The sequence below is a fragment of the Eschrichtius robustus genome, chromosome 7, assembly GCF_028021215.1.
Source record: "Eschrichtius robustus isolate mEscRob2 chromosome 7, mEscRob2.pri, whole genome shotgun sequence".
Lineage (NCBI taxonomy): Eukaryota > Metazoa > Chordata > Mammalia > Artiodactyla > Eschrichtiidae > Eschrichtius > Eschrichtius robustus.
Window position 1 is genome coordinate 138,991,620 of NC_090830.1, and position 15,176 is coordinate 139,006,795.

The 15,176-nt window shown below is 63.1% G+C and overlaps 1 protein-coding gene across 2 annotated transcripts in view; it reads left to right on the forward strand.

Moving 5' to 3' along the window:
• The window catches only part of INPP5A (inositol polyphosphate-5-phosphatase A), a 181,134-nt gene that overhangs the window by 127,197 nt on the left and 38,761 nt on the right, over positions 1-15,176 (forward strand). For both annotated transcript variants that reach the window (XM_068548802.1, XM_068548801.1), the window contains exons 7-8: positions 5,496-5,548; positions 6,962-7,081. In XM_068548802.1, the coding sequence (XP_068404903.1) occupies positions 5,496-5,548; positions 6,962-7,081 (173 nt within the window). The remainder of the gene's footprint in view (positions 1-5,495; positions 5,549-6,961; positions 7,082-15,176) is intronic.

Genomic DNA, 15,176 nt, shown 5'->3' on the forward strand with positions numbered 1-15,176 from the left:
CAACCCGACCGAAGAGCTCGGGCGTGCTGGGACAGTGGCCCTCGGGGGGCTCTCCCCATCCCCAGGCCGCTGAGTGAGCCCCCGGCTCTCCCCCGGGTAAAGCCTTGGGTGAGGCCAGAGAGGCGCAGCCGCGGGCTCGGAGCTGGGTGTCCCCACCCTGTGCGCTTCAGCGGAGGGAGGTGCAGGATTACTTCTCACCCTCTGCTCAGACACAATCAGAAAGCGTGGATGTGTTTCCTCTGGGTTTCAGTGCATTTTTGTATAGTTTTGTTATCTTTATGTAGCCCCTACGCTGCACACATAATTTTGGATTCTGGTATTTTTAGTGAGTACTGTCATGACCAGCGTTTTTGGAGTCTCGTGACCTGTGTGGTCCCCGTGTTGATCCAGACTGGATCACCTTCCCTTTCGGGCCCTGTTGACTCGCAGTAGGAAGTGACCGGTGACTGAAGCATTCGGGGGTGAGACTGAGAGCCGGGCGGCCCCTCCTCACAGCTGCGTTTCCACACGGCCCCCGAACCCCCGCAGAGCAGGTCTGCTTGGCCGAGGATTGCCCGCCGTGGCTCTGCGGAGCCGCCCCTCCTGAGGCACTGGGAGCTGATTTCAGCAAGGCCGCAACTTTATTAACTCGCTTTATGACCCGATCCTGCAGTGGAGGAAAGGTAGCCGCTGCCTTGAAGGATGGGCCACGTCCCCGGCCAAGGACGCGGTGTCAGGGGCCTGCCTCCCGCCCCGCCCGCCGCTGCTCCTGCCCCTCGGCACTGCTCCCCTCTGCTCTGCCTCCAAGGTTGGAGGAGGGTGTGGCTGGAAAGCTCCGGAAGCTTTCGTTCTCAGCCTCCCATGAGTGCGGCCGAGCCCGTGAGTCCTGCAGTCCTCCCGGGACGTTGGCCAGTGGACGTGTCCAGCAGGAGGCCGGCCCAAGGTTCCTCGGATCAGGGCGAGGGCTGAGAAGTCAGTTTCAGAGGCCATCAGTGCCGGTCTCCTGGCCCATCCCGATCCAGACTCACCCTCGCTCCCCTGCAGGCAGCACGGGAGCCAGCACCGGCCCTGGCCTGAGAGCAACCAGGGACCCCGGTGAAAACGGTGCAAGCTGCGGGGAGGCCGTGGGCGGGGCCTGCAGCACCACAGATAGGGTCTCGGCCTCTTCCCCCACGCGGGCACCTTAAAAGCAGGAGAGCCAGCTTACAGAGGCCCGCTGGGCACAGCCCTGAACGGGCCAAGGACGAGGCTCTGGCATTGCAGCCGCTTCTCTGCAGGAGGGACCCCTGACGCCCCTGCTGATGTCCAGGGTCCACGCACCTGGCAGAGAAGGCAGGGCCGCTGGGGACGGCCACGAAGCCAGCCTCGCCCAGATCAGCGCAGGGGCCGGCTGGCTGGCGGGCAGTGCTGGGCCCGGGCCTGCGTGGGGCTGGGCGGGGAGCATTTGGGGCAGCCCTCTGAGCAGTGAAGTGTCTTTGCAGCTCTCCCCTCTAACTGTCACTGAAGTCCTGAGCCGCGGCCGGTGCCAAGGCGAGCCCATGGCCCGTGACTGGCAGTGGCAGGGATGGCAGGCGGGCCTCTGCTCTTCCTGGACCCGCCCGTGCCCTCGAGGCGCTGCTCCCCCAGGCCGCTGCCCACCCGGGGATGCCTGGTGCCTGGGATGGACTTCCCGCTCCGCGCCCCCCGCCAAGGACTGGGATGCACCTGGGTGACCTGGCTCGAGGTGGACGCCCAGTGCGCGGCCCCCGTCACCCCAGGCGCTCGCTCAGCCCACAGCCGCCCCTCATCCTCTCGTCACTTGCCAATGACTCCAGAATTCGGGGTCCTCTCCCTTCACCTGTGCCCTCGGAGCTGGGCTCACCGGAGGCTCCCAGCGTCTGTCGTCCAGGAGCTGTGACGCTGCCGAAGAGGAGGCTTCTGTGTGACACAGACTGTGTGACAGAGTCACCGTGTCCTCCTGGGTGGGCAGAGGGGGCCCCACTGCTTCCTCTGGAGAAGGTGTCTGGCACCTGGGCGGGAGCCTCTGCGTGCCCGGCTTGCCCGCTGCCCCCCTGGACCTGCGGCTCTGGCCTCCATCCCTCCCTGGACCGCGGTCTCCTTCTGAGGGGCTCCCTGCCCCCCCGGCCCTCAGGCTCTGCCCTGCGTGGACTCCCTCCCCAGACCATGGCATGTCTGGGGGTCTCCCCGCATCTCTCTTCCCTCCAGGGCCCAGGCGGCTGTGCAGCTTGGGCTGAGGTTGACCTGTGGGTGGGGTGGGGGGGGGCAGGTGTGGGAACCTCAGCTGTGGTTCCCACCTCCCTGCGCACCCCGTGCGCTGTGCCCTCTGAGGTGCTGGCCGGTGCCGGCTGGGGGTGCTGAGCCCTCCTCAGACCCAACTCCAGGCGGCCTCACTGTCATCCGCAGGCAGAGGGGGGAGTGTCCCGATGTCTCGACTAGAGCGGCGTGTTGCTGGGACAAGGTGACCCCTGCCCCGGGGTGCTGGCTTTCCTGGGGGCCCCGTTCTGCTCCGCGGAATTGCCTGAGTGTGCGGTCCGCTGGGTCTGACGACGTATGAGTTTTCAGGGCTTGTTCATTTTCCTCTCATCTCGATAAATTAACGGAAGGAAAATCTTATTGAGAAGAATCCAAATGCTTCTGATGTTTCTGTCAACTGCATGGAATTTCTCAGGTGTAAGGAACTCCAGGACCGTTGACGGACTCACGTGTCCTACTAGAAGTCTCTGCCTGGCGTGTGTCAGGCCAGCAGGCTGCCGGGCAGGGCCGCGGTGCCCAGGAGGCTGCACTGTGGCAGCTCCCCTCCTGCTGGGCCTGCAGGCCAGGCCTTTAGCTTTATTGGAACACGTTTTGGGGGAGGGAATTAGTTTAAGACTGATTTCTCTTTCTTTTATTACCGTCACTTAAGGGTAATCTAAACGTAATTACCATGATGGAGGCATGATGCAATTCCAAATAATTACAGCCCACTGCATATAAAACCGACAGAACTTTCCCTGGTGGCTTGTGGGCGCTCTTGGCTCGACGCGAATTCCACATGCTGCCTCTGGGGGAAGCACTCCGGACAACGTGAGACCATTTTTAAAAAGCAGGTCTGTGTAGTCAGTCGGGGCCGAGGCATTTTTTTCCTCTTGCCCGTAGTGAGAAATTGGTTGTTACCATACATCACAGGGACCGCTCCAAGCTCTTATGAAAGATGAATTAATTTCACTAATGCTCTGAAGCGGGCCTTTCACGGGGAGGCTGGGTGGTGATAACCTTCCCGCAGCCTCCCTTTTCTCACCGTGATTTATGCCGTCTTTTAGTAGATGAAACCGCCTGTATTCGCCATCCATCTCCTGGTAAAGGAATCCTATTAACAGGGCATCTGAGCAGAGACTTAATATTGTCAGGTGAACGATGTGGCAGTCCCCCCCTAGCCCCCGCCCCGGCCCGGGCGTGACATGGTTCCCACTCCAGTGTGAGAGCCCCTCTGAGAACCGGGGTGGGCACCCCAGCCACTGCCGTCCCGTCTACCGTCGCCTGGAGCCTTCGGTGGCTTGAGAAGGCAGCCGATGACCAGTGAGCCTGGGAGCGTGCACTGGGCTGGGCGGAGGCAGAGGAGGCCCCGCCCCGCCCGCATGCACCCCACCTCCGTTTGCAACGAGCATCTGCATCCGGAAGCTTCTGTGCTGGAGGCCCCAGCCTCCCGACATGTGTGCTGACCGCAGGCTGCCCGGCTGGCTGCTCCCGGGGAACCGGCCCAGACCCTGGTCCCGCTTCCGGAGGCTCGCCCTGAGCCCAGGAGTCGGGCCGCCCTGTGCTGCGGCTCCTGGTTTCCGAGTGTGCACGAGGGCGCCAGGGTGGCGGCGCCCGCTTCCCACTCTCTGCAGGAGGACGTGGCTCCAGGCGGAAGACAAGTCGCTGGTTCTCCCGGAGAGGCCGAGGGGGGCGGGGCGCCCTCAACAGCCGGTGCGCGTGGCGACCCCCTCCCACTCCTGCTGCGGCAGTGGGAGAAGGCGACGGACCTTCGGGTGGATTTGACCGGGCCCACGTCCGGCCTGGCTCCCCTGCGGCCTGCCCCAGCGGGTGACCACTTGCCATGTGACCTTGGGTGCGATTCTCAACCTCGAGGGCTCCTGGGTCCCACAGGTGCTGCGCTGAACAGTGGGCTGGATTCTGAACCAGACGTGGTCAGAGAGAGGGTCAGTGAATCAGCGGTCCAGTTGAGGACTCGTCTGGAACTCAAGGCCGTGGTGACCTTGCGAGAGCAGTCTGGGCAGGGGGTGGGGTTAGGAGCCCACAGGGCGCCGAACAGAGCAGAAGAGAGAGGAGCCCCTCGTGATGGCCTTGCTGTCGGGGGAGTAGAAACAAACGGGGCGGTGTTAGGGAGGCGCATGGAGAGCGCTTTAGCCGCTGAACCGTCTGCACTAAGTAAAGAAACGCGTGGCTGACCTGGGCCCCTGCTTCCCTGGACACGGCCGTCAGGAGGCAGTGCTTTTCGCCGCGTTGGTCTCTGGGTCCCACTCGGTTACCATCTCCGGGACCACATGGTCTCCGCCCTCTGCTCCTGCCTGTCACCCCGGCACAGCCCCACATGCCCCCCGCCCGAGGACCAGCCCCTGTGCTCCGGGGACGCTTGACACGCTGCCCTGGGATGTGGGCGGAGGGTCCCGGAGAAGACAGACGTTCCCTCCAGCACCCTAAAGTTTGCCACCAGGGATTCAGGAAGGTCCCCAGTGCCTCCCGGGGACTTGCAAGGGGTGCCGGGTGGAGCGCCACTCCCAAAACCGCTCAGGCCGTGAGCTACCCTGTGCTGTGTGGCCATTGAAGTGAAAGTTGATTATGACACCATCACACGTGGCCCCCGACACGGAACGTCCCTCGTCACAGAGCGGCCGCTGGGCAGCCCGGCTGCACCCCGCCCTCCTCCCCGCCCAGCGTGAGCCCGAGGGGACGAGGTGGCCGCTGACGCTGGACGGGGCAGGTGCCACCCCAGCTGCGGGACAGCAGGACGGGTGGCGGCTCAGCGAGGCTTCTCCCAGCTTCTCCAGCAGAAGTTCTTTTCTTTGAGGGGCGGGTTGGTGGAGAAGTAAAGATGGGGTTTCTGTGCTCTGACCCCCCGTCTGCCTCCCGGGCTCCCACACAGCTCTCTCGCGGCCATGACGCCACAGGCCCCGAGCCCGCTAGTGGCGGCCTCTCCACGCAGACCGCGCAGCTTCCTTCCGGCTCAGGCGCGTCCTGTCACCCGCCAGGCCTGCCAGCCGCGCAGGAGGTCTTGCTGGAGCCGCCGCGCGGGGCCCCTGAACTTGGCCAAGGGCGTCCTCCTGTCCACTGGGGCTCCCCGCGGCCTGGCCGGCCGAGCCCCTGCAGCCTCCTCCGGTCTGGGGGATGGTGGTGGTCGTGCCTTGTGGTGCCCTCCCTGCCCGCGGCCAGCGCGGAGCCCGTGTGGTCCCACTTTTCTCGGCGCCCCGACTGCCTGTGAGCCAGGCGTGCCCTCCTCCCCCCTCACTGCTGACCAGTGTGACCTGTTTGTTTTTCAGTGCAAGTGGTCGAGGAAAGGCTTCATCCGGACGAGGTGGTGCCTTGCGGACTGGTACGTCCATCGTGGTCCCCTGCGTCCCAGGACGCTCCCCCTTTAGTACTGGACACAAGCGGTGCGGGGGGCACTTCCGTCTAAGGCTGCCCAACCTGAGCCGACCCTCCACTCTTTGACCCTTTTTGTTCTGGCGACTCCGTGTGACACAGAGCGTTGTTGCCGGGCCCATGACTCTGGTGTCCCAGCACTCACTCCCGCCCGCCTCCCCGTCCTGTGGGTGCCCTGGCAGCCCCTCCCCATGGTGGCCCCCTGCTGCTGCATCCAGCAGCGGGTCCTGCCTCCCTGACGTGCGCTCGGCCACCTGGGGTCGGTCCCGGGGGACTGAGGGCCGCGGTCTGCACTGCGAGGTCCTGGGGTTGGGGTGTCTCCCTGGGGAGAGGCCCGACCTGCCGCTAGCTGACCTCTTGTTCAGGCCAAGGCTGCAGCCCATCCTCAGGAGCCGCACCCCCATCAGGTGCCAGCGTCAGCCAGTGACCGCGGCCCCCCTGCTATTTCCACGTGGGCCCCTCCTTGGGGCCACGCAGGTCAGGGCGTTCCCTGGGGCCAGGGGAGCTGAGACAGCCGCAGCCTTCGTGACCTGAGCCCCCAACTCCTGCCCTTGCCCTCAGTCCCACGTCCCCACCCCGGTCCAGCGTGGGAGGGGCACGGGCTGGCCGCCTGGGGTCAGTGGGTCCTCATGAGGCCATAGGAGGGATTTCGAGCTCTTTATCTGGAGTTCGGGGCCCGGTGGTCCCAGCTCTGCAGATGGCCCCCGCCTCGCTGTGCGGCAGACAGGCTGCAGCGATGCCCCAGGGCTCCCTGGGCACGAGAGGCTGACGGGCCAAACCCGCCTCACCACGTCCCTGCAGAAGCCCAGGCGACACTGGGCTGCCAGGGTTTCCCCAAGGGTTTTCCAAGGGCTGTGAGTTTGGGGCTTCTTCTGGAGAGTGAAATGAATCCCTTAGTGACCCCCCTGGCACGGGGACCCCATGGTGAACACTGAGCGGCACAGGGGGCTTCGGGCTGTAGCACCAGCTGCCCGCGGAGGGAGCTGAGGCCTGGGGCGGGGCCTTGTCCCCTCCCCCTCCTCCCTGTCCCCCCTCCCCCCTCCCCGCCGTCCCTTCCCCGGCCTCCCGCCCCCTCCCCCCGCCCCCCGTTCTGAGGAAAGTTCCTGGGATCCTGTGTAGGTCCCTTTCTTCCGAGAAACGGCTCCCTTTTCCGTGGGCCGAGCACCCGCGTCCCTGTGGGGACTTGACTGTGTGGGGACTCCAGGTCTCGTGTGTCCTCTCTGACCCTGCCTCGGAGGAGGACGCGCCTGGGCAGCGCGGGTGCGCCTGCCCTGAGGAGCTGCGTGGGGTGGTGTGGGGGGTGCCGCGCAGGTGGCCCGGCAGCCCCAGCCCTCCTGCGAGCTTTCTGTCTCTGTCCCCGCAGTGCCTTTGACCTGGTGAACATCCATCTTTTCCACGATGCTTCCAACCTGGTTGCCTGGGAGACCAGCCCTTCTGTGTACTCGGGGATCCGGCACAAGGCCCTGGGCTACGTGCTCGACAGGTAGGTGCTGAGGGGGGCCTCCCCCCGCCCACCTCCGGGGAGGATCGCGGCTTGCTCTTTAAGCCATTTTTCCTAGTTAGCTTTTTCCTATTTACCAAAAATACGAAACTTGCCGACGTCGACCCAGGGATAATGCGCAAAGCCCAACAACCCCTGCCCCAAGGCTCCCGCTGTCCCGTCCAGACGCGCTGGACGGTGGGTGGCCTCACTTTCTTTTCCGTCTGGGGGGGAAGATGAGCCACGGCAGACGGAGGTCTCCTTTGGCCTGGGGTCCCGCTGGCCGCGGGCTGAGTCTTCCCAGACTCTGGCCCACCCGCCGGGCCCCGGCTCTAGGCCCCTTGGAGCGGCTGGCTGGGCAGGTCTGCCCTGCCCGGCCGAGCGCCGCCTCCCGCACTGCTCTGCCCCAGCTGCGGGTCCCTGGCCAGAGTGGAGGCAGCCTCGGTGGTCGTCAGGGTGTGTGATCTCCTCCCGTCGCCTGCCCAGGCTCCCAGCACCCCCTCCGACCGCCCCGACCCCCGTCACAGCTGGTTTTCAGGACCCTCCCCCCGGGCCCTCTGGGGCCCTCCATCTGTCTGCGATGGTCTCATGTGACCTTTCACGGGGTCACCGCTGATGGGTTGTCATCTGGGAAAGAAAGGGAGCCCCTCACACCCGATTAACAGGCTGTGTTTGGCCCTGATTTGCCGGAGCGCGTCCAGCGGCCGAGTCCTCAGCTGGAGGCCTCTCCCACCAGCGCCCGTGCCCTAAGTGGGGCCTTTGGTCCGCTTGGGCTTGGGGCGGGGCCTCAGATTCCCCAGGACCTCGCCAGCCTGCCCGGACCACGAGTTGTGCCTGTTCCTTCTGTGCACGTGCTCGGCCGAGACGCGCCCTGGACGGAGCCGGAAGGCCAAGAGCCTGTCCCCGTGCCGCCATTCAGCGGGGCGAGACAGTGGCCGCCAGTTCGCCTCTGGGCTGCCGGAGACCAGGCCCCTTGCCCCGTCCGAGGCCCCCACGTGGGGGACACGGGGGTCTGCTTGCCCTCACCCTGTCCGCAGCCAGGCGCCAGCATCGCCCAGTCTGTGCTGAGGCCCCAGGCTGTCCGCCCTCGCGGCACCGGCCCGACGCGCACGGTGCCTTGGTTCAGGAGGAGGCCCAGGGGCACGTGCGGTCACATCAGACTTGGGAGCGGCCCTCCTGGGAGGGGTCACCTCGCAGCGGCCAGACCGGCCCCCCGGGGCTGCTCGGCTGGGGCGCGGCTGGGGCCCTGCGGTCCCCGGGCCCTCTCTGGGGCCTCCTTCGGGGCCGGAGCCGGCCGGATGGGGAATGAGCTGGGCTTGGCGGCTGTGGTCAGGTCGTCAGACGGATGGCCCGAGGATGTGTCACTGCGGCCCCCGGGAAAGCGGCCTCTGGGTTTCGGGCCCTTCCCCGGCTCTGCGTTCCCATGGGGGGCTTCTGTGGGGCGCTCAGCCAGCCGCATCCGGACCTCCGCCGCGCGGGGCCGGGCCGCCCGCACAAAGGGCCGCTCTGTCGGCGGTGAATGACGGGCCGCCCTTTCATCGGGGTGCTAACCTTTTGGCAGCCACCAGCAGCCCGCATTCTCTCTGCCGACTGCGAGGACAATGCCATGCTGGCCCTTTGAATGGACGCTGCCACCAACAGTTTCCCATTCAGGGCGTTGGGAACCTCTGGGAACATTGTCTGCGGCCGGCGTGGACGCAGGGAAACAGCGCGGGGTCCGAGGGGAGCCCGCCTTCCCGGCTTAATCTCCCTGTAAAGCCTCGCAGGCTCGCCTTTCCATCCGAGCGAGGGTGTCAGGCCCGGGAAAGGTGGCACGTCAGCCCAGGTCCTGTCCCCACGAGCTGGTGGGGGGACCTCGGGTTAAAACCGAGAGGCACCCGGTGCTGTGTTTGCAGTTTTTCTGTGAATCCAAGATTATTCCAAAATAAAAAGCCTATTTAAAAAAAACAAACAAACCCTGAGAGTCAAACTCTCGTCTGAAGTGTGTGAGCTTTCAGAAGTGTCTACGCTACGAGCAGCGCCCGCCATGCGTGTCCCCTGCAGAGCACCGCGCCCATGACGCCCGCCATGCGTGTCCCCTGCAGAGCACCGCGCCCATGACGCCCGCCATGCGTGTCCCCTGCAGAGCACCGCGCCCATGACGCCCTTGCTGTGGCGGGCTTAGTGGGAAGGATTCCCCTCGGAGACGCTGGAAAATAGGATTTCCGGTGTTAATAAAGGGCGGCCAGTGGGTTCGTCTGGGTTTTTATGATAAATTATAACTGATGTTTTTGTGCAATAATATTTTGCTTTAAATCTCTTGTTCTGGGACTTCCCTGGCGGTCCAGTGGTTAAGACTCTGTGCATTCAATGCAGGGGGTGTGGGTTTGACCCCTGGTCAGGGAACTAAGATCCCACATGCCGCGAGTCGGGGCCAAAAAAAAAAAGAAAATTAAAAACAAACCCTCTCGCTCTGCAAGGTTAAAAGAAGACAAACCTCTAATTAGCAAAGGGTATCAGGCTTGGAGACTCTGCCGTGGGCTGTGTTGGGGCCTCTGCGTGGGGCCTGGGGTCCTGTCCGCCTAGAGGGGTGGCTCAGACCCTCCCCGGGGCTCTGGGGGGGGGGCTGTGCGGGCCGCGTGCACCTTTGTGCCCACCGTGGGGACAGGTGGTCCCTCTCCAGGCGCACAGTCACGCTCTCGGGGAGCATTTGGGGCATGAACTCGGCAGCAGAGACTGCAGCTCACACAGTCCTTACTGGACCCTCCCAAGCTTTCGGCCGTGAAGTGAGATTTTTTTCCACAAGTGACAGGGCTCTTGTGTCTCCCTGTGCAATGCGGCGGGCCAGGTCCTCAGGAACATTTTTACATCACAACTGTGAAATCTCTGCACAAAGCGCCCCTTTGTCCCCCAGTATCTCTTCACAAATACAGTCCATTGTCACAGCGCTGAAGTTAATTTGATCAACATTGGGACATTTAACTTTTATGTCCGGTCAAAAGAGTTGTTTCATGCTCATTTTGGGCTTTCAAAGAAAATGATTGCCAGAAAAATAATGCTGCCCGGAACAATTCGGAGCAATTAGTTTCCCAGGGCGCGGCGGTGTGATGCGGCCACCACACAGCTCCCCTTTGTCATTCTGCGGGCGGTCATCCGTCAGCTGTCAGCTGCTCAAAGACCCTCGTCTCAGGGTTTCTCTTAGGGCCGTTCCCAGAACTCGCCTCGCTGGTCAGCCAGCAGAAGAAAAGCCGCCGGTCTCCAGGCAAAGACAGGCTCTGTGCTAAGGATGCGGGTCATCGGGACGCCCCACGTGGCCGGTGGCCCCGAGAGCGGGCTCTGGTGCCTGTGGCTCCCACCTCCCCACTCAGGCGTCCCTCAGCCTGGAGGCCCAGGTGGCCACTGTCCCGTGTCTGTTTGGAGCCCAGGTCGGACGCAGGAGTCCCGGGCCCGCCAGGCAGCGTCCTCGCCGCCCCGGCTCCTCCTCAGCCCCAGCGCTGGGCTCCCGCGTGCTCCTGGCGTCAGGCATCCAGCGAGGCGTGGAAGGCTACGATGAAAGTCACGCGCCCTCCACTCGGCAGTGTCAGGTTTACGTTTTTCCGTGCTTGTCCTTCTGTTCAGAAGTGAAACGAGGGTGCCGTCGGTGCCCCTGTGTTCTCCGTCCTGAACCCTCGTCGTACCCGCCCCCGCCCCCGCCCCCGCCCCCACCCCCACCCCGCGCCGTCTTGATCCAGTGCCTGTCTTTCCTGGACCCCGTGCACATCCCTGGGCCCCCGTGTGCATTAACATGTGTGCAGTATTGCATATGTTTTTACTGCACGTTTGCATCCTCTGTTGTTTTGGGGGACGCAGGCTTCCGTGAGCCCCTTACACGATATCCTGGAGCGTCACGTGGACGGCAGCAGGGGAACCTCCCTCCATGGCTCGTATCCTGGCTTCGTCACTCCCACACTCCAGCTCCATGTCCCTCGTGGCAACTCCGTCCGTGCTCGTCCACTATCTTGCTGGCCTTCCTTTGGGGTGTTCTCAGGGCTTCGCTAGCATTCAGGACGTCTCGTCCTTCTCCGCCGGACTGTGGCCCTGCCCGCTGCGTGCTCACCCGGGCTGGGGACCGCGGGATGCTCTGCATCTCCCGAAAGCCGCTGACATTCAGCATTGTTTCCGACGTTCTTTGGTATCAAATGTCTTAAAGCCTCCCTCGGCTTTCTGAGCTTCCAGCTCTTGTTTTCTCTTCCGGGTACGTGGGGGAACTGAGTGGCCCCAGGAGGCTAGGGGTTTTCTCTGCTTCTCTGGCTTGTGGTGGCATCTGAGCAGAAAAGACGTATTTAATATTATGATGCTATTTAAAGAACGAATGAGAGAACTACTGACGGGAAGCTCAGCCTGACGCCTGCAGGAGGTCTCCACCCACAGCCCTGCCCTGGAGACCGTTGTCATCAAAGGGAGCATGGACATCCAGAGGGTGACAAGCAGCGATTTGATTGAGAAGTGCCAGCGATGGTGGGGCCTGAACCCCTCCTGTGACCTGGCCCCCCGACAGAGGCAGCCTCGTGTGCTGGAGGACACCTCCGTGCCCAGACAGGAAACTCAGGCCCAGGCTGGAGCCGGAGCAACCGTGCAGATTACTGGAGAGCCCGGGGCCACGATGCACTTCGTTGCCCACAGGTCTGGAGGCCGCAGGTCTGGGGTCAGGGGCCAGCGTGGTCCGGCTCTGGAGAGGCCCCTTCCTGCTGGACGCCGCTGGCTGCCTTCTTGCTGTGTTCTCAGGTGGCAGAAGAAGCCCTGGTGCCTCTTCTTACGAGGACACCTGTCCCATCGGATCAGGGCCCACCCTCACGGCCCCATTTGACCTTGATCATCTCCTTAGAGCTCCGTCTCCAGTACTGTCTCAAGGGGCTGGGCTTCAACGTAAGACTTCAGGGACAATCCAGCGCCCGCTGGGCCTCATGGCCTCATTCCAAGAGCCGAGCTCCGGCCACCAGGCGGCTGAGACCAGAGGGGCATTTCAGAACGGGGCGCGGTCCCTGGAAGCTTACGGGAAAGGGTGGGTTTTGTAACCAGCCACAGCGGCTGCCCCGGTGCTCCGCATGTTCTGCTGCTTGAGGGTGTGGCCCCACTGTGCTCCACCCCACGCAGGTGGCTGAGGGTTCGTGTGTCACCCGTGCTGGCGAGCCCTCGGCCCAGCCCCAGGGTGCCTGCTGCTGCAGGAGGTGTGGGTGACCTCCCAGGTCGCTGGGGCGCCAGGCCTGGGAGACGCCGGGCTGGAGGAGCACGTGGTGCCAGCTGGCGGGGCGCACGCATCGCTGGGACTTGGCTCAGGTTCTGTCCCCCAGATGTGTCCTTCCTCCTCCTCTGTCTCTGCCTCTGGTGCGTCTGGGACAGCCCACCTCCCCACAGGCTCCCTCGTGCCTGCAGCTGTCACAATAGGGGACTGTCCCCCGGGGCTGCCAGCCCCACCAGCCCAAGCCCGAGGCCAGCACGCGGGGCAGAGTGAAGCGTGCAGTTCTGAGAATAGCTTCCAGAAAGGTCGGTCTGTAGAAGGCGGCTTAGATGCATGTGTGATAAACCCTTCAATCCGATGCTTTAAGACTCAGGGAAACTCCGAAGACCCTGAAGTCGGCGGCCAGTCGTAGGAACCTCCTGCCGAACATGCTTCGCTATTTCAACTTGTTTGACCTGAGCACACGGCCTCTCCCAGATCTGAGACGAAACCTGAGGTCGGTTTCCACCACGTTCAGTAGCTAAAAATAACAAAGGAAGGACCCTGGAGTGCAGCCTGGTGAGCAGGCCCGACGGCCCCTTGTCTGCCCCGCCGCCGGGCGTCCTGTCCAAGGCCCGAGCCGCCCCCGGTAGAAACGTGTGACCTCAGGTATTCGATCTGTGGCCCCTTCAGGGCTGTCGCCTCTGCCATCGGGCTCTTCAAGCCGCGAGGCGTCCTCGGGGCCTTCCTTCCTCACGGGCAGCCTGAGCGGGTGTGGACACTTCGGCACAGCAAGGTTCCTTGCGTCATGAAATCACCCGTCAAAACAGAAAGAGGCTCCGTTTTCAGGGCTAAAGCATTGATTTTTATGGCCCTTCTTGTAATTCTCTTTCTGAATTAGGCACATGGTATCGATGTGGACCTACTTTTTAATCATAATAGCTACTGACAAGGTAATTAATTTTAAAACAACGCTTTTTTCCTGCTGGCCCAAATGGCACTATGTTGAAATTAAAAGTGAGGGCTGCGGGGCCGCGGTCTGGCACTTGGGCGACTGCTTCCCTGTGACAGCCCTTCCATCTCGCCTCAGACGGCGATGTTATTAATGGGCTCAGGCCATTACATCAAAAGGAGCAGGGCACGGAAAGATGATAAAGTTTAGGATTTTAATGATAGAATTACAAGATCCGAGACAAGCTGATGAAATCACATCACCAGTCACCGCGGGCCACCCCGTCCGTCACCAGAAAGAGGCCGCGGGGGCCGGGTTCCAGGAAGGCCGCCAGATGCAGCGTTCTCTCCCTCCGAACCCCCAGAGCTCTTTAAAGTTGATTTAGTCCCATATTAAATCTGAAATTTGTTGTCCTTTAAAAAGGAAATTACCTCTAAATGGATTCTGCCATTTAATTAGCCAAATAGTCTTTTGCTTCCCCGGTGCAGTGTCGGCTGTCTGCACTGCTTCCTGGTCCCTCGTTTCCCGCCCGTCCGTCAACGGCGAGGACGGTCAGCCGGGCTCGTGCTTCACCCAGATCGTCCGACACCCGCCTGCCTCCACACGCCTCCCAGGAAACCGCCCGCATGGGGACTGGGGCCCAGGCCTGGGCCGGACCTCCTGTGCGTCCCTCGGCTCCTGGGCCCCTGGCCGCCTCCCCCGCGGATCCCTCGTGGCCCCCTGGAGCAGGAGAGCTAGCGTGGCCGTGACCTCCAGCGCCTTCAGGCACCTTCCAAAGCTTCGACCCCAGGAAACGTGGAGCTCCAGCCTTTCCTGCCGCAGGGCTGGAGCCTGGCTTTCCAAGCCAAGATTTAAGGCAAATGCTCTGGCTCGAGAAATAGTTCAGGATCGAGGGGCGCTGTGAGCGCTCTGGCCTCACGTCTGAGCCGTGTCCCCGTCTTCTTGCTCAGGTGTTGCGTGTGACCCGACACCACATTAAGTGTAAGAAGCCGCGAGAGAGCAGCCGGTTCGCCTGTGAATGCAGAGGTTTCTCCACTGGCCACACTGACTCTTCTCGAGGACGTTGTGCTCTGGGCTTCTTAATAAACAGAAGCTGATACACCATCAGGATAAAATGTGTAGGTTTAAAGTGGAAATTTAAAGTGTTTCTGCCCAGGAAGCGTGACAGCTCGCCCTCCTTCGTTCAGCAAATCAAGTCGAAGCTTTGCTTTGGTTTAGTTTTTCTCAAAGAATAAATAAAAAGAACGAAAGAAAAGAGAAGTCCCCTTGAGTGGCCTGAGGTCCGAGAGGCGGCGGTGAGGAGGTGCCGTGTGACCGCTGAGCCCAGACCTCGCGGGGTCCCAGGCGCGGTGCCAGCTTGCTCCCCAGCCCCCTGCCCCGGGGACACCCCGACGGGCACCCCCCAGGCCCCTGTTTGGAGGCAGCCTTGCTGGGCCGCTGGCGCGGGGGGCGGGGGCTGAGGCCGGGAGGTGCCCCCGAGGGCCTCCGGGAGGGCTGGGGCCCACAGTCCTCGGGGAGCTGCAGGGACCAGCGGTCCTCGCGCTGGGGCTGTGTGGCTGCTGGGCGCAGAGCGGGTGACGTGGGGTCGCGGAGCCGTGAGGCTGGAGGGTGAGGGCACGGGGGGCAGCCCCCGTGCCCACCCCCAGGGACAGGCCCCGGGGCCGCAGGTGTCTCTCGCCTCTGCACACAGCCAGCAGTCACTCAGCAGGCCTGCAGTGAATAGTTCCGTTTGGGGGTTTTTTAAAGAACAGTGTGGCGGAACCCCAATGGTTGTGTCTCTCTCATCTGCTCACTGGTCCTGGGAGCGGGGCCGGGAGGGACGTTGCTGCTTCTCCTTTCCTGGTGGGGCTTGTGCACCGGGTCCCCCTCCCAGAAGATGGGCAACCACGGAGTCCGTGCCCCGATGTCCTGATGGCAGGACACTCTGTCGACCTTTCCAGGAACCTCTGCAGGTTCTCTGAGGTATTTTC